Source organism: Tauraco erythrolophus, chromosome 19 (assembly GCF_009769465.1).
Source record: "Tauraco erythrolophus isolate bTauEry1 chromosome 19, bTauEry1.pri, whole genome shotgun sequence".
NCBI lineage: Eukaryota > Metazoa > Chordata > Aves > Musophagiformes > Musophagidae > Tauraco > Tauraco erythrolophus.
The window spans coordinates 16,322,736-16,345,279 of record NC_141483.1 but is presented as its reverse complement, the minus strand read 5'-3'; the positions used below and the strand labels follow the sequence as shown (position 1 = coordinate 16,345,279).

Genomic DNA, 22,544 nt, shown 5'->3' with positions numbered 1-22,544 from the left:
TCAAAACAGGCAGGTCCCAACACCACAACATCCATGAGCGAGAGCCCCTGGGAGAGCAACAGCTTCTTCCCAGCCAGCCCTCATCTCTACACTGGGCACGTTGCACAGAATGGAATACTCCATCGGCCAATTCAGCCCTCAGTCCTAAATCTCAGTTCACATCCTAAGGGGAGCTGCGGCCCTCCGTCCCGGCCGTGCCCCCGCACACTGGCAGGAGCACGGGAAGCTGAAGGGCCCTGGAGGCCTCAGTGCCAACTGTAAACACCAGTGCACTATCAGCGTTCTTCTCTTGACGAATCCCATTCTAAACCCAAAACACACAGCTCTTCTAGCTGCTAGAAATAAAAACTAACTCTGTTCCAGTCAAAACCAGGAAAAAACCTCAGGGCTTTTTACTATTTTTTAATATAAATCTGAACTGCCATTTTCTCTTGTTTTGAAAGCAAAGGTAACACTGGTCTAGCACGCCCATCTTTATCTTTCAGCTGCTTGAAAAACTCCTAAACAGAAGAGGTTAAATAAAAGTGGTTTTTTAAAAAAAGTGTTACAATAAAATCATTAAAATTTGAATTTTTTTTTTAAAAAAACATTTCTTGATCATATACAGAACTAAGCAAGCTAGGCATTCTTAATTTTAGTCTGAAGTAAAACGAACTGTCTGAAAACAAGCTGTAGCAACACTTTTGGTACGTCTTTGCTTTAATGTTAGAGACATTTGGGTCATGACAGATTTACAGCAACTGTTCCTTTCTGGCAGCTTCAGATGTAGCCTACCCTGCCATGGTCCCCCCATCCCGTTGAACAACATGGAGGAAAGCAGGGACATGCCCTTGGGACTACGCAGTTACATTAGAAACCTTCTTAGGCCAGAAGAGTGTTTTACCCTCCAGTTGAAGGACTGGACATACACTCCCAAGGTTTTCGCTTTTACTAAGAATGAAACACAGCCATCTAAAAAATATTTTAGAAAATTTATTGAAAACTGACATACAAAGGGTGATTTGGTCCCAGGAGAAGACAGACCAGAATCAGATCTTCCATATTTCAAAATAAGGTTTTTTCTAATACTGCATCACATTTGCCATCTCGCTTGTAAACAGCATTAATAAAAGTCTTTTAAGGAAGCCAACAACAAATGAAACTGTTACAAATACAGAAGTTTGAAAAGACCCAGTAGCTTCTTCTTCTCTCCCCCTCTTGAAATAAATGCTATAGCAAGAATCTTGCTCAGTCCTCTTAGATACTCGATTCCTGCTCGACCTCACTCTTCTCCTGCATCAGCTTAAGTGATTCAACCCTGTTCTCTCCTATCACAAGGGCAGAAATGAATTATGAAAAAATAAAGTTTTCTACCAAAGCAAATTACTTGGACGCAGTTTTTTCCCATCACATGGTCTATGTCAATAGGCCACAACTACATTCTTGTTTCAGAGGGCAGAACAACGGGTCAGTGAAGCCATATTAGCATCAAATGATCAAGAGGAAATACACCTCTCAAAGTCAACCTTTGGTGCAACCTAACAGGAAAAAAAGAGTATACTTAAAATCCATATACAAAAATTTATTCTTCTGCAAATTTGATATGCAATTTGGCAGCATTTTTAAAAGGAAAAAAACTGCACTTGGATGTGACGTATTTAGGCCTCCCACAGTTTTCTACATCCTCTGTCACAATTTTAGTGTTGCTGAGGTGGTTTCATCAAATTTTTGCATTTTTTATCCTTTTCAGTTTATTTAGGATTCAGATCTATCAGCTAAACCAGTTCCAACCTTAAACTTTCACTATAATCCTGCAAGCTTAAAACCAGGTAATTATTTAGAGGCACCACATTTTCTACCTGCAGTGACTACAGCCTTCTCCAAACTGCATTGCTTTACTTCATACTCAAGCAATGCAGCATGACAAAGGCTGTAGATTTTAAGCATGTTCTGCAGCTTAATAGTACATGAGAAATTTTACACAGTACATGCAAGAGATTTATAGCAGACTCCGAAATGAAATTAAGACATATTATCAAGATAAAGCTGCGCACATTCTCCAATTTAATAAAAGTTCCAGAATGGTAAAATTATACACCAGTTTCCAGAGTAATACCTATTCAAATGTTGGAATGTTTTTAGTGAAGCTCTGAAATGTTTTAGCAAGAGACAGCAAATCTCACACAGCCTTCCACAAGAGCAGCAAGATAGACAGCATTTAACAGATAGTCATATCTTTTGAACAAAGCTTCTGCTGTCAGCCAAAAGAAAAGAAAGGATGACTGCAAAAAGAGAAGCTGGATTTTAAACTATCAACTAGGGATTATTCAACCTTAAAAAAATATAATCACAAAGATTATCAATTAGCTGTGCAAAGGAAGAGTGGATCTTCTTATGCAAACAGCTGCATTACTGTGTACTTGCTCCTTTATGTTAGCAAGATGTCAAAACCAGACTGGGATGCTAAGACTCTGAACAGAACCTATTACTTGGAAAGGAATTTCTTATGAAAAGCCTCAATCCAGATCTCCCTGAGAAAGCTCAAGGGCTTAAGAACAGAGGACAAAATCCTCTGCCTTGTCCAAGGGTTTTAAGCATAATGGAACTGTTACGCATTGAGGAAAGGTACAAGCAATAACTCATCGAGGATTCCTTTTCTTTGCACCTAAGCAGGGTGCAAAATTATTTTGGCATACATCTGTACAAACTATGTGATGTTATATTAATGGCACATGTTCTGGAATAAATTTAAGTCTAGATTCTCTGAGGAAGAAGACAAGCATCTTCTTTATTTCGCCACCAATGCCAGCAGTCTCAAAGTCTGGGACTTGGTTACGGACGATAATCGGCATTTGATGCTCTTTATGCCAGAAAATCAGCTCCCTGTCACCTGATTTACTTGCCATGTTTATCAAAATTAAAGGATGCCATTTATTTAACCAAAAGTTACACTGTCTTCAACTGACTTTCCAACTCTATGCGTACAAAGACTCACAGCACAACGTAAAATGTGAATTGCTGGCTGAGAACCAGTGTTCTCCAGGCTTTGCATCATTTGGGAAGCGGGACATCAAAAACCCACAAACACAGTTTAGGAGCCAACAAACCAAAACTGACTAAAGTTAGTAGGCATCTTGCAAGTTAGTAGATGGTTTTACTTTCTGCAAAGCCAGAGGCTTACGCTCAGCTGTAACATTCCTTCCCTACCATACTGCAGAATGTATAATTTCTATATTTGAGTTTACGTCAAGTATAAACCAGCCACAGATGAAATAACGTGAAAAGCTGTATTTCCATAGGGATTGCTTTTCTATCTGTGACTCGATTCAAAAATATTTCTTCCTTTCTACACCTTTTTGTACTTCAAATTTAACTAAGTGACCAAGCATAGTATATGCACTAAAGTCTTAATGGCTCAGTAAGGGAACGATGTGGCTTAAGCCACAGTTACATTCAGTATTTGGATTTTATACTTTACCAAGGACAATTAAGAGGATATTTCACCATTAAACAAGATGGAAAGCTACTTCCTTTTTCCAAAGGCCTCTGGATTACCTTCTCAGTAAACCCAAGAATATTTAACAGACCAGAGTACAGAAATCTTGGGTTTTTTTCAGTTTCCTTAAGTTGTGTCTGGCCAATCCACGTTCTTACGATTGTTAGTAGCAAAACCAAAAACAAATAATGAAACTTCATATTCACACATCAAACCAGAAAGAAAGAGGAAACCAACAAACAGCAATAAAAAACATCAGAAGCTCACCACTTCCAGTCTAAAATCTGGCATCTACAACTCCATTTCTTCTTCTGCACACCCAGAGATTCCCAAACTAGCATATGGATCTGGAGACATGGCAGTCTGTTGTGATTCAGGGAACGTTTCAGTCTGTGGGTCAAAAGCAGCTCTTGGTGTTGACTGCTTAGCTTGACATCCTTCTGTACTCTGCTGCTTGACGTTCTTAACAGAAGTGGACTTCAGTTTATCTGTGAGAAATTCAGGAAGAGGTTTCCATAGCACAAGCTCCATAGAAGGACGGCTCCTAGAAGGGATGGAGTCCCAGTTAAATTTAAGTTCTCCAATCACCACTGCTTAATGCAGAAGACCAATGAGTATCTTCATCCTTTGTGCTAGCCTGGAACTATATTCCAGAATCCATACATCTTTTCCCCCTGCCCCCTATTAAATTGCCTCTTCTTTAACTAGTTCCATTACTTCTAGTTCTAACCCTGTATTTTTGTTCTTTTCTTTTGCACCAAACTTCACAACCACTGTTGGTCACACTTCAGGACCTCGTTCTTTTGGAAACTTACATACATAAAAATCAAGGTATAATGGTTTATTCAAGAAATTTCACTCTGCACAAATGAGGATACAAACCAGACAGCTTGATGACCACTATAGTTACATTTACTTCTTTTTTACATTAGGATAGTTTTTCCTAATTTTGACCAGATGAATGGTCTGTTATACAACACTGGCTGCATCATGAATTAAGGACATCTCCACAAACATAAGACTGGGTCTCTCTTTTCATTTGCATGTGACAGCTACATAGCACCATGATTTCCTCCAGAACTTACATAGATTCTATTATTTTCTTTGTCAGGACTTCACCAAAATCCCTCTTCATCCCTTTTTTAAGGGTATCTGACAGGATAAGAGTGGGCAGATTGCTAACATTTCCATCAGCATGAACTTCCTCATCTTCATCAATTATCCTAGGAATGGAGGGGGAAGAGGGAGATAAACACTATTGAGCATACTGTTAACAGGCACATCCACTGCAGACTACAGTTACATCCACGTGCACTGCACTGTACAGTGTAGATATCTGACACAGGCTGGGTACCAGAAGCAGCGGGGCCGTGTTAACATGAGTCTCTCTTGGGCCAATATACCCTGAGAATGACTGTTACCATAGAAGCCCCTTGAGCAGTTATGCCAGTTCTGGTACCTGAGCTAGCTTTGTTATCCCTGCATCATCCAGCAGCATGCAATGCAGAAACAAACTGAGAGAAAATAAATAAATGCACTTCAGGGGAAAGTGTACAATTCAGTCACATTATAGGAATGAGCCTCAGTTATGCAGTAGCTTTGCCTGCTCAGTTCCCCGTATCTTAACTTTAAGAATTACTGAAAAGCTACTGAACACAGTTCTTAACCTTTAAGGATGTTGCACCAATTTCTCAGAGATTAAAACGGCACAAAAAGTTGAAGCAATTACAACAAAATGGAGGTATCTCCTTTGGTTTTGGTAAACCTTTTAAAGAAAATTTACCAGAGTAGCTGGGAGGGATGGGGACAATCCTATGAGGGGTCCAAAGCAGACTTTGTAATGCAGATATAGTCAGATAATAAAGACATACAGCACTACTCTGATTTACCCACGAAAAAATAAAATAATCTAACAGTACCTTGCTTCCCTTCACGCATCATCTATGGAGTAATCATCTAAAAAAGAATCTTGTTTTATAATTTAGATTACTTTTGTCTGCAGTGGTCATTTTAGATATTTTGGAATACTAGGTCAACTGCAATCATCTGACATATATATGTGACATTCCCACAAATCTTCCCAAGGTAAGAATGCACAGTACGTTTATTAAATGATTGCAATAGTCTGCGCATAACCACCCCATTACCCCAACATCAAGCCATCTGGTGTTTAACAGCAAGGGGAACCTCAGTATTATTGCATATGTGTGGAGAGATCTCTCTGGTTCATATTATTCTCTACACTGACAAACTCACATCCATCTCGAGCATTTAGAAATATTAATCCCATAACAAGCTGCAATTGGTTGAAAGAAGCTGAGCAAGTCTGACCAGATGACATCAGTTAAAATTTGAGCTCTAGATACTCACAAAAGAGCATAAAACCCCATTATGGTATACCGGTGCCGCATGATTGTGAAAAGGTGGTTATTCAGTCAGCATCATTTGCTCTAGCACCCTCAGTTTCAGATCACAGTACCAGCCCTAAGACTCACAGGGCCATAGGTAGCCTAAAAAGAAATCACTTGAACAGAAGGTTCATCTCAGACTTAACAGCAGAGTTATCACACTAAGTGCTAAATTGAACCCTTAATGCCCACCAAAAAAGGGAAAGCTCAGCAAAGCCAGTCTACTCAATCCCTGCATTTACCTGTCCTCAATTTCCTGAAGCTTCCTGCGAGCAACCTCGCATTGCTGTTCCCCCATTGTCTGATCCATTTCTTCACAGGGAATTTCTAACATGGCAGTTTCAGGACCGCTGCCATCACAATGACTTGCTACCTCCCCAGCTGCCTGCTGACCTGCACAGAGAATCCATTCTTCAGTGTTGGGATTCAAAGGGCAATTTTTGCCTCCTGTCAGTCTCTTCTTCCTCACAGGACAACTAGGAAACAAAATAAAATTACAATTGTCAAAAGAGAAATGTGGTATTCTACAGAAAAAAACATCATAGAAAGTCATGTGCATTTCAATAGATTTGATGTACTATGGAAACACAACCTCCACGAAGAAAATAAATCCATATTGCTCTGATTAAATGTGGGTACCCATGCAAGAAAATAAGTGCTACACGATTAAATTAGTTACTGAAATGGGCTTATGTGCAATTCAGGGGAAGAGTTCCAAATAGAAACAATGATAGAATCTTTCTTCCTTCCTGTGTATGTTGTAGGTGATATGTGCTCAAATCTTTATAGAAAAAAAAAAAACAAAACCAACAAATTAAAAACGTTCGGGCTATAAAAGACAATTTAATTTACCCTTCTGCCTCTTCTTCTAGCTTATGCTTCTTTCCACAGCGAACAGAGATACTGCAAAAGAAAAACAAATGGTTATTTAGCTTCTAATTACATCTTCCAGTGTCATTGAAATTTTCAAACAATATTTTCCTCCCTTTTAAAATTTCACTTGCAGCTAAGAGCAACAGTTGCAGCATGCCACCACCTGTGAAAGGACTGGAAGTTTTGGACAATAAATGACCACTTTGTTCCAAAGAAAGTCAAAGGCGGCTGTAATTACTCAGTTCTCTGAGCAGAATTCCGTGCTAGTTTCTCCTCCTTTACCTTATTTATTTTTTCCACACGGGGCAAGACCAATTTTTGCTAAAATTCAAATGCTTCAAGGAGCAACACATGATCCAACTTTAGTCTCTTAATATATTATCTCGCAGTGACATATGCAAATTAAATATGAACAAAACAACAACATTTTATGGAATAATTTAATTTTCTTGTGCTCACATATGAGAAAGAGCAAGTTTTTTTTAAAAAAAGAAGTAAACAAAGTGTTGATAAACATAACCACATCTCTCATCTTTTCAAAAGCTCTTTCATCCCCCGCCAACAAACGTCAAGGCCATAAGATGAGTGCAACACAATTCTAACATTGCACAAGCAAAACAGTACTAGAAGAAAACAAATTATAACCCGTCTTGCAAAGAAAACATTTCACACGGCCAGTGCAGCTAAGAAGTACGTTCCTTCCCTCTTCGGCGACAACAGGTTCTGCACTCACCGGCTGTGCCCCTGCGGGCGCGGGCCCTGCGGCTGAGCCGCGCTCGAGAAGGAGCCCACCGCGGCGACCGTCGAGCGCTCGTTGTAGCCGCCCAGCGCAGCCAGAGCGGCAACGTCGAAGCTGCTTTGCAGGTAGAGGCCGGAGGAGCCACCGCCGTTCCCGCTCCCTGCCGTTATCATCACGGGCGGCTGCAGACGGTCGTGGCCGACGGCTCTGGGCTGCGGGTCGTCCCGCGCGACTGCCAGCGGGCCGCGGCGGTCAGGGGCAGCGGCCGGCGCCTGGGGGAACTCGGCGGCCGGGCCCGCAGGAATGCCCTGGCAGGATCTGCCCAGCGCTGCCATTTCCTGCTGCCGGGGAGAGAGAGGGCATCAACACTGACCGGCCGCACCTCCGAGCGTGGGGGGTCCCGGGGCCGCCGCTGGCTCCCACCGCTCCACAGGACGCCCCGGGACCCGGCCCGAGGCCGCTCTCCTGCTCCTGGCGCCGGCCCGGCCCTAGGCGCTCCCACAGGAGACCCGCGCTGAGCAGCGCTGGCGAGCGCCGCAGCTGAGCCGGCCCAGCGGCACCGCCGGCCGCCCCGGGCACCACCGCGGCCTGGCCTGGCCTGGCCTGGCCCGCCCCCGCTTGCCCGCCCGCGCCGCGAAGCGCTTACCGCCAGCCCGTGCCGGGCCGGGCCGGACCCAGAGCCGGACGACACCGCCAGAGCCCGACTCCTTTCTAGGCCTTTCACCGCGCTTGGAGAAGGAGGGCGCGGGCACTGTGGGTGTTGTAGTCCCGGGCGGCGGCCCGCGGGGCGCGGCGGGAGCTGTAGTCCCGGGCGGCGGCGGCCCGCGGGATGTGAAGTCTTCGCCGGCCCCATGGCCGCGGTAGTGCCGTGGCGGGCACGGCACGGCGGTCCCGCCGAGAGCGGGAGGCCCCCGCCCCCCCGAGCAGGGGCAAAGCCGCGGCTGCTGAGGGAGCGCCGAGACAGACCCGCTTTTGTCTGCGGAGCTGGCGCGGGCCGCCCGCGGAGCCGCCAAATCCCGGTCAGATGAGCAGCTCAGCCCGCAGCTTTCCCCGCTGCGCGGCCGCAGCCGTGGGCGAGCGCTGCAGCCGTGGGCGCCCGGAGGCGTGAGGCCGAAGCAGAAGGTGAGTGCCCGCTCGTGTGCCTCGGCAGCGGAGAGCTGCGGGTGGCGGTGGCTGACGGGCGCGGTTTGGGCTCCGACTGAAACGCGGAGAGCGCAGGTGCTGTGGCGTTAAGCGCGGGAGAGCTCGCTCTGGCTGCTGTGGGGCTTTGTGGATGTTGGACGTTTCTGTCATAAAAAAGTCGTGGACCGTTGAGAAGAATCCCGGTGGCTAGAGATGGAAGGCGAAAATCTGTGTTTTAATACAATAATAACTTCCTTTCTTTGGCACCTTTTATTCCTGTAGTGTAGTTTCCTAAATTTCGCAAAGGAAATCAAATTCAGCCCATGCTAAGAATGGAGCACCAGCCCCTGCGGAGAGGCTCTGGAACACACAGCAAGGTAAGCGGAACTGGCCTGGCCTCTGAACCGGGGCTCCTGGAGAGAGCCTGGAGCTCTAACAGTGGTGCACAAACGGGAAATTCTCTGATTGTTTCACGTTTACTTTTAAGCAAAATTACAGCAGATGATGGCTTGTAAAGTTTTGCATTTTCCTTCAACACCTAGCTGTGTTACAAAATGGAAGCTGTAAAAGCACGATTTCAGATTCTTGTGTTTTACAGTGAATGTAAATTGAATTTTGTTTGTGGCGTGTTTCTGAAATGAGGCGAAAGTGCTTATGAACCATCAGGAGTTAAGCAGCTTACAGAACAGATGAGGCTGTTCTCCATGCTCTAAGGAATTGGGGCTCAAACTCCAATGTGACACAACATCTTAGTGTGTAATAAGCAGACTGATTTGGGCAGGAAGAACAATAGAACTGTCGTAACAAAACGTAAGTTATGTGACGTATGTTAGTGATTCTGGGTTCGTTTGGTTTTTTGTTTCTTTTCTGTCTCTCCTAGATTCCAGGTTGTACCCACGAGACACACAAAATACCTTGATAGTATTTGGTTAATAGAAAGGTCTGACTTTGCAGTGCTTGTATTTACCACCTCTAGTTTTAGTTTTTCTACCGTACTCACTGCAGTCCTTATCTATTAAGTCTTAATTCATTGCTTTAGTTGTCATTCAGAGAAACACTTCTTATTCTCAGAAAACCGTAAGGAAACATTAATTGGATTTTAATAAGATCAATTTCAACTTCTTTCAGTCCTGAATGAAGGAAGTTTCGATGAATTATCTTCAGGAAAGACACAGCTCTTTCGGAGTCCAGTATAGCATCTGGAATAACTCAACATTTCTGGGAACTAGACCTAGAATGAGAATGATGAAGAACTAATCTACATACCTTACTATGAGAGATTGAGGGAGTACTGATCACAGAAGTGCCTTTAACACAGGAGACTTTGTTGTGTCTAGCTGAACTTAGATAAAAAGATACTAAGAGATGAAATGAGGACTTAATTTTTAATGAAAGGATTGTTAAACATTTGAACTGGATATTATTTTTAGTACTATCATATTCAATGAAAAATAGAGTCAAGAAGCATCACATCAGAAAGCCAGACATGCTATAAACCTCTAGAGATGTTCTCTGACCTGGAGGCCTCATCCAAAGTGTGTTTTATGACCAATTAGACTCTCTTGAGATTAGAATGTATCATAATAGTGATTTCTGTTGACCTTAAAACCTGTAAGTCTGGGAATCTATTATTAGTTCCTAAATAGTGATTTAGGAATGTAACTAAGTAATCAATATTGAAAAATTAAAAAATACGTGCTAATAAAATTTAGATTGAATACTATTATCAGTGAACAATACATTGTCATTTAAGATACTAAGGTTTAGCACCTGCTGACTTGCAGACATCTCAAAATCAACCTAGAGACTTGTAAGAAACAACAGTATTTTATTTCCCTCAACATCTCAGATGAAATGCGAGTCACAGAAATTGTGATTTGGTTAATTCTTCTACTGAGTCATTGTGCCTCAAACGCCAAACATAAAGAGTTCTCACATTCTTCCATAAAAAATAGACACCATGAGCAGTGTGATTCATGCAAAAAGCATTTACACAGTTCGCTAAATATGCCATCAGCAGTGCAATGGTTGTGTTGCCTACACTTTATCTGGATACTTGTAATTGTTGCATCCCTGAAAGATGTTCATGATCGCGGCCAAAGTCAGCGTGAAATGTTTCTCCCGCTGCAGGTGTTTGAGGGTTTATGTACTTTTATAAACAAATACTTTCAGTGTTCAAAACTAAATGCATTCTATGTTTCACCTTGATTTTCTCCTAGATATTATATGTATGTGAGGTCAAGGCCCTACCTCTTTTCATGCCCGTTACTCTCTTCTGTTCCCTAGTTCCCCAGCTGGACCTTGTTTCTGGCTGTTTGTGCTGTTGGAATTGGAGGGACCTTTCAGTATGGGTATAATGTTTCCATTATCAATGCACCCACCCAGGTAAAATATCATCTCTTATTCACAGGGTTCTTTTACAGTAATGGAAGTATCTTGTCTAACTGGCCGAGAGGCCAAACGCGGGAACCAAGGCAGGTTTCCTCTCATAGGGAGGATTCTTACCAATTTCCAAAACGGTTTCACACGGATTTGTTTGTGAGTACCTCCCATCGAGGTATTCTGCGTCAGATAAAAGTGCCAAATAGGCCACATAAATAGCTCTGTTAAAATCTGTTTTAGAAGGATTAACTGAATGAATAAGTAAAATCTTCCAGTTACGCTTTTGACTACAGTAGCACAGAACATTGAGAATAGAACAGAACAGAACAACAGAACATTTTCAGTTGGAAGGGACCTAGAACAATCTGCGCTAACTGCCTGACCACTTCAGGGCTGACTAGAAGTTAAAGCGTGTTATTAATAACAGCATTTTTCAAATGCCTCTTAAACACTGACAGGCTGGGGATCAGCCACCTCTCTAGGATGCCTGTTCCAGTAATTGACCACCTTTTCTGTAAAATGTCTCCGCCATTTCTCCTGATGTTAAGTTTAAACCTCACTGATGCAGCTTTGAACCATTTTCACAAGTCCTGTCACTGGATAACAGGGAGAAAAGGTAATTAAAATTGTCCATCACAAGGCAGCTTACTGAGAAAGATCTTGGAGAGCCAAGAAGTGGCACCTGTAGTGTCTGAGTATCTCGTAGGTATTTTCACCTACTTGTTACTTTTGCGTCCCTTGCCGTGGCCTTGAGGATTCTGCTTATTTTGCAGATGACTTGAGGATTCGAGCAAATGGTCTTGTGAAAGTGATCAGTATAATTTTCTGCTGTCAGGTGATTTTTTTTCTCGTGAAACTGTGAAAGCTGAATTTGGTACAACACTGCATGCTTTTTACAAAGGTTAAAATAAGCTGTTTGTAAAAGAACATGTAATATGCTGGAAACAGAGGGAGAGGCCAGGAAGTTTGTTCATCTATTAAGTCTTTCTTTGCTGGCTAAGAAAGGAGCCTCTTGTTACAGATACATGTCAGTTCAAGAGTTTCTAAAGACAAATTTTAGGAAACTAAGTGTGGAATAACAGTTTAAAACTTCTGACACATGAATACTTAAGAAATGCAGAGGAATATTAGAGTTGCAGAAAGGGATTTTACTGTGAATTCTTGGATTACATGAAGGCAGAAAGATATAAACTAAGTGTCAGAAAGTCTGACAGTAAAATTTGTTAGGATATGTGAAACCTCTGTGCTCTGATGTTTCTAAAAAACAGTAGGACTGACTCATCCACCCTGTCCCTCCTTCATTCAGAAGGACCTCAAAGCTCTTTTGTAGCAATATATTGGAAGGTTATGTTTTTCCTCTTGTGGAAACCGCCACTCCTGAGGCAGAGTACAAAAGCAAAGCTGTGTAGCAGTCTTTGAGACGTGTGGGGAGTAGGAAATGGTATTGTTGTCAAGGAAGATTCTGCTAGTCATCGGTAGTTTTAATACAATACAACTAAGATGGTATCTTTTGTTAGCTCCCAGAACTGGTTTTCAGGATTGAGGTGCAGATTGTTTATAGTGCTACACTGTAGGGCTACACATAATGTTACACATTCATCATTCTTTTCTACTGCAGCATATACACAGGTTCTTAAATGAAACCTGGGCTAGTCGTTATCACAAGGAACTAAATCCAGATTTGCTGACTTTTCTTTGGTCTGTCATTGCTTCTGTATTTTCACTCGGAGGCCTGTGTGGAGCCCTTATTGGAGGCAGCATGGCGATTCGGCTAGGCAGGTGAGTTACAGCAGCAGGCATATAGCAACATGTCCTCCTTTCCTGTTTTCTCACTGGAATATAAAGTAGATAAATGAAAAAAGAGTGGGAGAAAACATACCTTAGGTGACCATAAATGTTTTTCTCTTCCAAACAGAGTTTTCTAGGATAATTTTACAGTTGGTTCCAGTGTGACTTTAAAAGATGAGCCCTGAATTATAGCCTTCCACTCTAGTCCTTCCATTATGTTTATTCAAATCTAAGTCGAAGTCTGCACTTACTGTATGGTAGGAAACACAGGTCCCCTGTACACATTTGCAGCCTTCATGCCAGGAAGGACATGTTACGTAATCTGTAACGTTTCATGCACATCCTGTATAGATATAGCATAAATGAACAAAACCCAACTCCTGCCTTGTCAGGCATTTGTCGTATTTATGCATTATCCTTATGTTTAGACTTTTTTAAAAGTTCTGTCAGATACCTGGATTTACAGTGAATAGCATGTTTCTTCAGCATAAAGCCCATTTTCTTCCATATTACCCGAAAGCAAAACTTTTTAAAAAACATGTTATTGCATATTTCCATAATGTGTTGGGTTTTTTTCCCCTCTCTTTAGGAAAGGAGCTCTTTTGATGAATAATATTATAGCAATACTGGCCTCCATTTTAATGGGGATCAGTTTTCCTACAGGATTGTTTGAGTTACTGATTGCTGGAAGGTTTTTGATTGGCATAAATTCAGGTGAATGATTTCCCATTCCTACTTTCAATAAAATATGGTGAATGATAAATGATTGTTACTGCTGATTCTTCAGGTATTATGATATGTGTTTGTGTGCTGCTTTGTAGATACGATGACAAGTATGTTCTGTAGTCTAACTTAGAGTCTGAAGGCAGCTAAATTAATAGAAAAATTAACATGTTTTGGTTCAGTAGCTCTTTTCAAAGCAGAATCTATGAATAGGAAAATGTTTTTCCATTTACTTGCAGGTATTGGGATCTGTGTGCAGCCTCTGTATATTGGGGAGGTTGCCCCAAAACATCTTAGAGGTGGCATGGCCATGGGGAGTTCCATCTTTCTGACTGGGGGAATTCTGACAGGACAAATAATTGGTCTGAGGTTAGAAATACATTTTGTTTTTTCCTGCCTTGTGTTACTCACATGTAAATAATTGCACTTCCCTGCGGCTCCCTGCAAAATACTCATTGTGGCCATCGTAGCATTAGTTAATTAACTTCATGCAGAAGGTCTACCTGTAAGAAGAAAACCCTGCTTTTGTCGCCTTACTCCCACAACTGCAAACTGTCTGTGCTATCTCCCCGGGAAAGTATTCTCAGTTCAGATGGCTTGGCCAGAACAGCATCAGTAAAACAGGTACATTTATGCTGAGTTCATATTTTCTGCCAGTTTCTTGCTGGAGACAGTGGACATTGATAAGACAGGATATTTTCTCATAAATAATAATAACAGGATAATAACTCATAATTTCTGTATTGTAGCGCTACTGCTGGTTTTGTCCCTTGTGAGATCAGATGAAGTTGCAAGGGACTTTATCCAGCCAGATCTTAAAATGTTCCAAGAACAGAGACTGCACAACCTCAAGATGAAAAGCCTTTTTTTGGTGAAGTTTTCTAGAAGCTTTCCAGTGCCCTAAGAGCAACTGCTAGTACCCTGAGTAGCAGCACATTATCTGTTTTTTCTGTCCCTCTACCAAAAGCAATTAGACTTCTCTTTCTTTTTCCTGATTACTAGCTTATGAATTAGTGGATTTTGCCAGATACTTTAGGTGTAAAGTGCTGCACAATAAAGTAGAATATAAACTTCAGATTTCATAATCTAGGGCCAGTATTTAAAATGCAATACACTTTCTATTTTAACAAGTTCACATTGCCCACAACACATCATCCTGCTGATTCTAACTATACCAACTTTAGTGATTCCTTTCTATGTAATACACCTTCTCATTAGATCACTTCGAATCACTGGAGTCCCCAACATAAGAAGGACATGGACCAGTTGGAGAGGGTCCAGAGGAGGGCCACGAAGATGATAAGAGGGCTGGAGCACCTTTCCTATGAGGACAGGCTGAAAGAGTTGGGGCTGTTCAGCCTGGAGAAGAGGAGGCTCTGGGGTGACCTTATAGCGCTCTTCCAGTACCTCAAGGGGGCCTACAAGAAAGATGGGGAGAGGCTGTTCAGGAGGGCCAGTTGTGATAGGACAAGGGGTAATGGTTTTAAAAGAGAGGGAGGTAGATTCAGGTTGGATATTAGGAAAAAATTTTTTACCATGAGAGTTGTAGAACACTGGAACAGGTTGCCCAGAGAGGTGGTGGATGCTCCATCCCTGGAGACGTTCAAGGCCAGGTTGGACGAGGCCCTGAGCAACCTGATCTAGTTGGAGATATCCCTGTTCCTTGCAGGAGGGTTGGACTAGATGACCTTTGAAGGTCCCTTCCAGCCCTAACGATTCTATGATTCTATGAATGGGGGGTGGGATGAGATGACTTTCTGAGTTTCTTTCTATCCTAAAATATTGTATGATTCCCAAAAGCAGATGGAAGTGCTGCTGCCGACCTTACGGTGAAGACCACATGCTATTTACTTTCCTGCATTGCTAGAAGACACTGCATTGGCAAACCTGAAAGTAATGCTTAGGACCAACACAGCAATAAGCAGCAGTAAAGTAGAGTTTTTCTTCTCTTCCTGAGTGAAACCTTGTTTCAGAGGGACTGGAAAATATTTTCCTAACCTATTTCTGCTGAGGTTCACAAGACATAGGTAACTGGTTACAGGGGAACTTTTCTCAAAGGACAAACATCTTGCTCCCCAAGTCTTCTGAAGACTCACGAATAGCTAATTACTTGTTTGGTTGTTTTTTTTTCCGTTTTCTTTTTCCACACCTGTCCCAGGGAATTATTAGGTGGAGAAACATATTGGCCTCTGTTGCTATCCAGCAGCTGTTTCCCAGCATTTGCCCAACTTTTATTCCTGCCGTGGTTTCCGGAAAGTCCCAGGTATCTTCTGATTGACAGAGGTGATGAGCTGAGCTGTGCCAAAGGTAACTTACAGTGTTTATACTTTTTCTGTGTCTTCAGAAGGGTACAGTGAGTATATGGGGTTCCAGATTCTCCTTTTCTCTTTATCGACGCAGCACAGTTATATTGCCTGGTGCTTTTTGGCCCATGTTTTTCTTTCATTGAGCTTTTGTGGCAAAAGGGATTGTGGGACTCAGAAGTCTATAATGGATTGTGAACAAAACTTCATTGTCTTGTTTCAAATACATGTTCACATTTTGTTACTCTCTTATGAAATCTCTAAAGGTTTAATAATTTTTCTCTTGGATGAAGTAACATACCTGAACTACTGAACCTCTCACTGGGTTGTTCATTTCTCAGGTCACGTCACAGATAGGTATCAGTTACAGGTATCAGATATTTTTTTCTATTCAAAAGAAGGCAGCATAGGTAGCTGAAAAATTAGAGAGCTTTTTACTGAAAAAGAGGTGATGTAAAAAAAAAACCAAACTGATTCATTGGCTGTTTGAGCAGAAAACTCCTTATCCTCCGTCTTCTAAATATTTAATTATCTGTTAAATACCTTTTTTCCCGTTAGATCTCACAGAGATCTATGATTGTTCTCCTTTTATTCAAAGCCTACTCAGCAAATAACTGTAATGTGATAGCTGTGCTGTACTGCGTAAATGAGCAAGTGAAGCTCACGTGCTACAAGAATTTGAAAGACAAAAATTTAGATTAGTTGTGATTTTCTTTATCCTGAAATTACACAGTTCTCTCTATAAGGCAAGGAGAAACTGGGTATCACAAGACATTTTTTTTCACAATAGAATACCAAAAGGAGAGACTGAGGTAGCCATTTGTATCCTCACATACCATGGATAGTGTTTTACTTCCCAGAGAGACCAGGTGGAGTAATACTCCAAAGAGTAACGTATTAGTCACTATAAGTAAGCAGGTTTGATTGATTAATTCAGTTTAAAGGTCTGCTAAATAAATATGAAAAGACCCTTTCTAAAATAATAACTAACTAAGTAATAAAGTTGAGAGGACAGAAGAACTTCAGAGACATCCCAGTGTACAAATCTGGACAATAAAATACCCAGGCACATATTTTTCAGAAATGCGAGTGTTTCTACTTCTGCCTGGTTTGATAATTCTGATGTGGTTCACAGTGACATAAAAGGACACTTGTGATCCCTGGACCTTCCATTTAAAATGCTAAATAAATGAGAGAAATGAACGAAGGAAGTTTACCTCATTAACATTTGATAGAGTGGTATTTAATTCAGTTTTCATTGTATGCATAAATAAAGGAAAAATATTTCTGCTTTTGCTTTTCTTCTGTTAATTCTTTTGAAGTGCTGTTGATGAGCATATGTGTTTTTACCTGTCTAGAAAAGGCATTCATAGATAGAACAGTATATCTTGTAGAAAGATCTTCAATAAAGGAAGTTAGAGGCTTATTTGTGGAAGTTTTTAGGCCACGGTGAAATTTGTTAGGATTTACAAAAGGGCTCACAGAGAGAAGTGAAATCCTGTATTATACTGGATAGTTAAAAACCACATAAAAAGGTTTTGGTTTTAGATAAAGCCATCTGCGCCTGCAGGCCTGTCTCCTTACCCCCTTTCCCCAAGTTTGTCAGCTGATCTAATAAAAATATATGTCTTTCTGCTGACCTTGCCCCAAAATATTCTTAGGCAATCACAACTGCAAAAGCCCAATAACTACCCATGACCTGCAGAGTTAATTCTGTCTAATTTGGAGGCCATGGACAAGATGACCATAATGTCCCTTTCGGATAATGATCTGGTTTGGGCTTCATTAAATGTAGTTTTTTAAATGTAAGTGAAGCTTCCAATCTCCATATCCAATTCAAGTATTTCCCTCTCTCTCTTTTTTTTTTTTTTTTTTTAAATAACATAATTATGGATTGTTTTTTTCCAGGAATTGTGATTGCTGCTGAACTGATACTAAAGAGTGGCCAGAGCTTCAGGCTGGTTAGGCTGTTAGCGATAACAACAGCTTTGCTTTCAGGATCATCAAAAGTTCTGCTGTTGCCCTTAAGTAGAAAAATTGTCACTTACGATATGTTCAATCTTGAAGATTTTAGAGGAACTGGTGTTATGTACTCTTAGGTTTTAGGACCATTAGTAAAGATTTTAGTCTCGTATCCAAATGACTCCTGATAATACTTGCTTTACAGGAATTCTTACTTTTACTGCAGTTCACTAAATGCATTCCATTGGCAAAACTGAAGACAGAAAGATAATAAAAGACTTGATATCTGCCTAGAGTTTAAGCAAAAGACTTCAAACTGGTTAGAATGTCCTTTAATGAAAAGACTACTTGGAGGTCTGTTGTTCAGATATAAAACACTTAAAAATATTTTGCTTGGTGAATATTTCAAAGACAGATATTCCTCTAAAAAAAGGAAAGTAATGCCAGTGAATCTCCAAATCCACCACAGCAAAAAGCGTTGGAAAACCAGCAAGTGAAAAACAAGTCACAAAGGAAATTCCTTTCTTCCCAGCTTCCTAAAGCAGAAAGTTTTCATATCCTAGCAGAAGCCAGGTCATTATGGAAAGAGATGATTTTCCTAAAGCTGTGGTCAATAGGGAAACATAAGAGAATTAATTTTCTTCTTTTTTTAGCTTTGAAGCGATTTCATGGTTCTTCAGAGTATCAGAAGGAGATGGAAGACATACAGCGTGAATGTTTTGCCTTAGATGGGGAGAAACCCAAGAAGCCCTGGCAGTTATTCACTGATCGCGGTGTGAGATGGCAGCTCATCACTGTGATTGTGATGACTATGGGCCAACAGCTCAGTGGGATCAATGCTGTAAGATTTCATACGTACAGACAGCTTAAATAATTATTTAATTTTCATCTGGTTTTCAGCCTTTTATTAACACAAAAGATCCACATAGAGAAGCTCAGAGAAATAGGATAAGTGGGAAAGAATATATTTGTATTATTTCTGTGTCTCTCTTCATTTATTTTTTTTTTCATTTCTGTGTTTCTGGTATGTAAATTTCTTTAAAGAATGACTTAATACTTGTGTTCACATCTTCTGGAAAAGTAAATAAAGGCAGATCAGCTTACCCCATTGTGTCTGGTTTAAGAATGTGAAGTATTAAGTAAGTTGAATATTTGCTTTTGTGATAACGATATACTTACCTAGACAGGAATTTAACAGATTCATCTTGCTGTTTGCATCAAATTAATAACTCACAATATAAAATACACCGAGCTGTATGCTTAGTATGAACTTGACTTTGTTTCCAGCTGACAATTTAACTACTGGGAATATCTCATTGTTTGTTTGGTTTTTTTTTTCCTGTTGTAGATTTATTTCTATGCAACTTACATTTTTGAACAAGCTGGGATCTCAGCAGAAAAAATCCCGTATGTGACACTCGGCACTGGAGCCTGTGAATGCCTCACAGCCCTCACCTGTGTAAGTCACAGCTTATTCTACTTTCTAGCATAAAGAGTAATGATTCTTCTTGAAGAACATTGGTAAATATGAGGTCAATATAGTAACAGAAAATTATGTCTTATCGACAGGGTTTACTGATAGACTACGTGGGAAGAAGATACCTCATCATTGGGGGTTATCTCCTTATGACCCTGTGGAGCATTGTTTTAACGTTCTCTCTGACTTACCAGGTATAAAGAAGGACTCGTATATTACATGAACTGACTCTAACGAGTGAAAATGTGACACTCAAAAGAAGCTGGAAGATAAGAGCTGCATAGGTTTAAAGAGCAGCATAAAAAATGACAGGAATTGAAAGATCTAATCAATTCTGCAGCCATATTTCCCTAAAATAAGAGAATGCTCTCTGCTAAGATTGGATCATGTATTTGTCTTAAAGCTGCAGCTGTGTTTAACGCTGCCAAAACAAAGTGATGACAAAACAGAGTTTATTCCAGCTTTTAAAGTAATTTTAGGACGAAATACTACATAGTGATATTAAGCATCAGGGTCCACTTCAGTCACTTAACTGTAAAGCAAACAGTCGAACAAAAAATACTGTAAAGACATTGAAATTCAAAAGACACTTAAATCCATTAGTGTAAATTCACAAAGACTTTTGGAAACTCACTAGAGATATTCACAGTGCCTTGAATTTATTATGCGAAGGCAGCAGCTGCCTCGCTTTTTGATGTAGTGTAACGAGATGCATTGCAAGCTGTTCTGTGTACTGTGTCAGCGCAACTAAGGCAGCCCCACTGACCTCCTAAAATGAAAGTTTAGAGAAAATCTGTCTCTACGTTTTCAGACTGTACTATACATAATCCAAGCAAGATGATGTAGGTGTAAGCTCCAACAGTGAGCAACTCCATTCAGTCAGTGGTTGGCTGCCTGATCAACCCTTATCTGCCACAGGTAGGATGAAAGAGCTACGATTCTTTCCTGTCCACACCATGTGTCTGGGGCTGCCTTTGGACAGGTGGATCACGTGCAGTCATTGCAGGTCTGATGTCTGGAGGGACAGCAGGATTAGGGGCTGCAGATCAGCCAGCAGGCCACAGAAGAGGCACCTATGGTAATTTGTGTGGTTGGAGTAAAGTAAGCTGCTAGGCCAGACAAAAAGTTGAATGAGCCAGCTGCCAGGCAGAGGCCTAGGTTTAATTATTTTATTGTTATTTTTGTAAATTTCTTGGTTTGAGATTTCAAGCTTAGGTTTAGTCTTTCTAATGCACCTAGTTTCATATGTATGCAGTAATCCTAATGTTTCTTTACTGCACTATTGAAATGGATGTGTACATAAATACTGTGAATAGAAGTCTGTTCATGCTGTGAAAGTGCCTGAGGACAGCTAACTCACCTGATGACTATCAAATGCCAACATACACACTGACAAAATGTTCAACTAGTAACAACACCTAATTGTTCTGTTCAATATTGGTGTGAAGTTTTAGTCTTGGAGGACAAATTGTAAATCTCGATGGAAGTACTAGACTCCATTTAGTAAAAATTATTAAATGAACAATATTTAATTTCTCTGAAGCAGTACTGATAAATAAATTAGCTGTAAACAGCCATAAATGACTGCTGGTCTTAGCTGCAATAAAATAGCAAAAGGAAATGTAACTGGTAAGCTGAACTTTAAAACTGGATTATCGAAATCTGAACGAAACCTTCTCATTCTCTTCTCTCCCAGGAACTGTACTCCTGGGTGCCGTACGTGAGCATGGCGTCGATATTTGCGTTCATCTTGAGCTTCGGCTTGGGCCCAGGTATGACACAGTGACGCACGGTTTGAAGTGGAGAAACGCTGCCCGGGGCCGGGGCAGGGGAACTGGCTGTGCCAGGCAGCAAGTGCTTAACGTCAGGCTGCTGCTGCCCGGGCTGAGGTCTCGTCGCAGCAGTTTCGTCTCCCAGAGCCTGAAACTGAGCAACTCAATTTTTCTGCTGTTGAAATGCCGCAAATGGACTTCCAGCGTCATAACCGATGCTGTTTCTGAAACTCATTCCCCCAGGTGGCATAACAAATACCCTGATAGCTGAATTATTTATACAGTCTTCACGTCCTGCTGCTTACATGATAGGAGGAACTATTAGTTGGATTAGTTTCTTCACAATTGGAATGCTCTTCCCCTTCATAGTGGTAAGTACACACAACACATTTTCCTAATTGCCTCACCTCCCATTTAATCTTCCGGCTTTTTCTTGCGCAGTAATACTTAAAACGTAGGATGCACCCTACCCTTCAACCAAATATAGCTAGATTCAGGCACTCTTGAAGTATTTTTTAGGTATCAACAAAAAATAATGATATTTAATAATAAATAAATAATAAATGAAAATTAAAAGGAATGCATGGGGGTAATTTTCATGTTCAGATTGAAAAATGGACAAGGTATCAAAACTAGAAAAACTTAGATATTGAGATTCAAATAACATTTCTTAATAGTGCCTTGTGCTTTTGTGTCAAAGTAAAGTAGTAGTAGTATCTGGGGCTAGTGGTTCACATCTCTTAGAGCTTGCTAAACTTAGAGACAGAGGCTTCTGTGATCAGGATTATTAGGAAAAACAACATAGGCTTTCATATCTAGCTTTGTATTTTCAGTTTTGGCACTTATTCTTGAAGGCAGAACATGCAGGAACAGCACGCAGCAGGGTATCTTCGATTTGACAGTCCTTGGTTTAACTATGTTTCTCAATAAGACAGTTGGGTATTTTTTAGTGTATAGCATTGAAAAACATTAATAAACATTCAGAAAAAAAGATAAATCATATAATCTTAAAACATATGACAGCCAAGTAGCAAATGCTGACTTGTCATTACATTGTGAACTGTTTAGTTTGTATGTTTAAATGGTTTATCTTTTTAATAAAAAAAAGTGCTGTGTATTGCATAGCACTCTGGTCTTTTATCTGAAAAAAAATAGGTTTTTTTAAAAAAGTTACATGTAAAGTAAGGCTAGGTTGAACGTCTTTTTATTAAAAATGTCTGAGCAGCAATGTTAGGTGTCAATGGTTACAGAAAGCTCTTTATTTTCCCAAACCACTGTTACACTCGAAATACACACTTTATTTTCAGAATGGACTGAAGCAGTATTGTTTTCTGGTGTTCTTACTGGAGTGCTCCTTAGTTGCTGCTTTCATCTTCCTCGTAATTCCTGAGACAAAAAACAAATCTTTTCTGGAAATCGAAAAGGAATTTCACAAACTTAATTTTGGAAGAAATACTAAAAAAAAGGAAACAGAGCTCTATGAAAGAAGACAGCTCCATGATGAATTTTAACAAAAAAAA

At 40.7% G+C, this 22,544-nt stretch overlaps 2 protein-coding genes across 3 annotated transcripts; one reads left to right on the top strand and one right to left on the bottom strand.

Annotated features, from left to right (window-relative positions):
- Nucleotides 1–952: 952 nt before the first annotated feature.
- On the bottom strand, nt 953–7,833 carry CCDC117 (coiled-coil domain containing 117). Of its 2 annotated transcripts, none has more exons than XM_009989272.2 (5): nt 7,490–7,833; nt 6,736–6,786; nt 6,126–6,359; nt 4,561–4,698; nt 953–4,019 (listed from the first exon to the last, which is right to left on the bottom strand). In XM_009989272.2, exons 1-5 carry the CDS (start codon nt 7,828–7,830, stop codon nt 3,767–3,769), a joined length of 1,017 nt encoding a protein of 338 aa, XP_009987574.2. In that variant the 5' UTR covers nt 7,831–7,833; the 3' UTR covers nt 953–3,766. The 2 variants fall into 2 exon arrangements, with proteins under 2 accessions (XP_009987574.2, XP_086479676.1); XM_086623550.1 differs by having other exon boundaries at nt 7,523–7,830.
- Nucleotides 7,834–8,876: 1,043 nt separating this feature from the next.
- LOC104373940 (solute carrier family 2, facilitated glucose transporter member 11) lies at nt 8,877–22,544 on the top strand. The gene is made up of 12 exons (XM_009979934.2): nt 8,877–8,994; nt 10,904–11,002; nt 12,618–12,778; nt 13,377–13,501; nt 13,750–13,879; nt 15,669–15,817; nt 18,429–18,616; nt 19,124–19,234; nt 19,345–19,446; nt 20,949–21,024; nt 21,268–21,395; nt 22,332–22,544. Exons 1-12 carry the CDS (start codon nt 8,941–8,943, stop codon nt 22,533–22,535), a joined length of 1,527 nt encoding a protein of 508 aa, XP_009978236.2. The 5' UTR covers nt 8,877–8,940; the 3' UTR covers nt 22,536–22,544.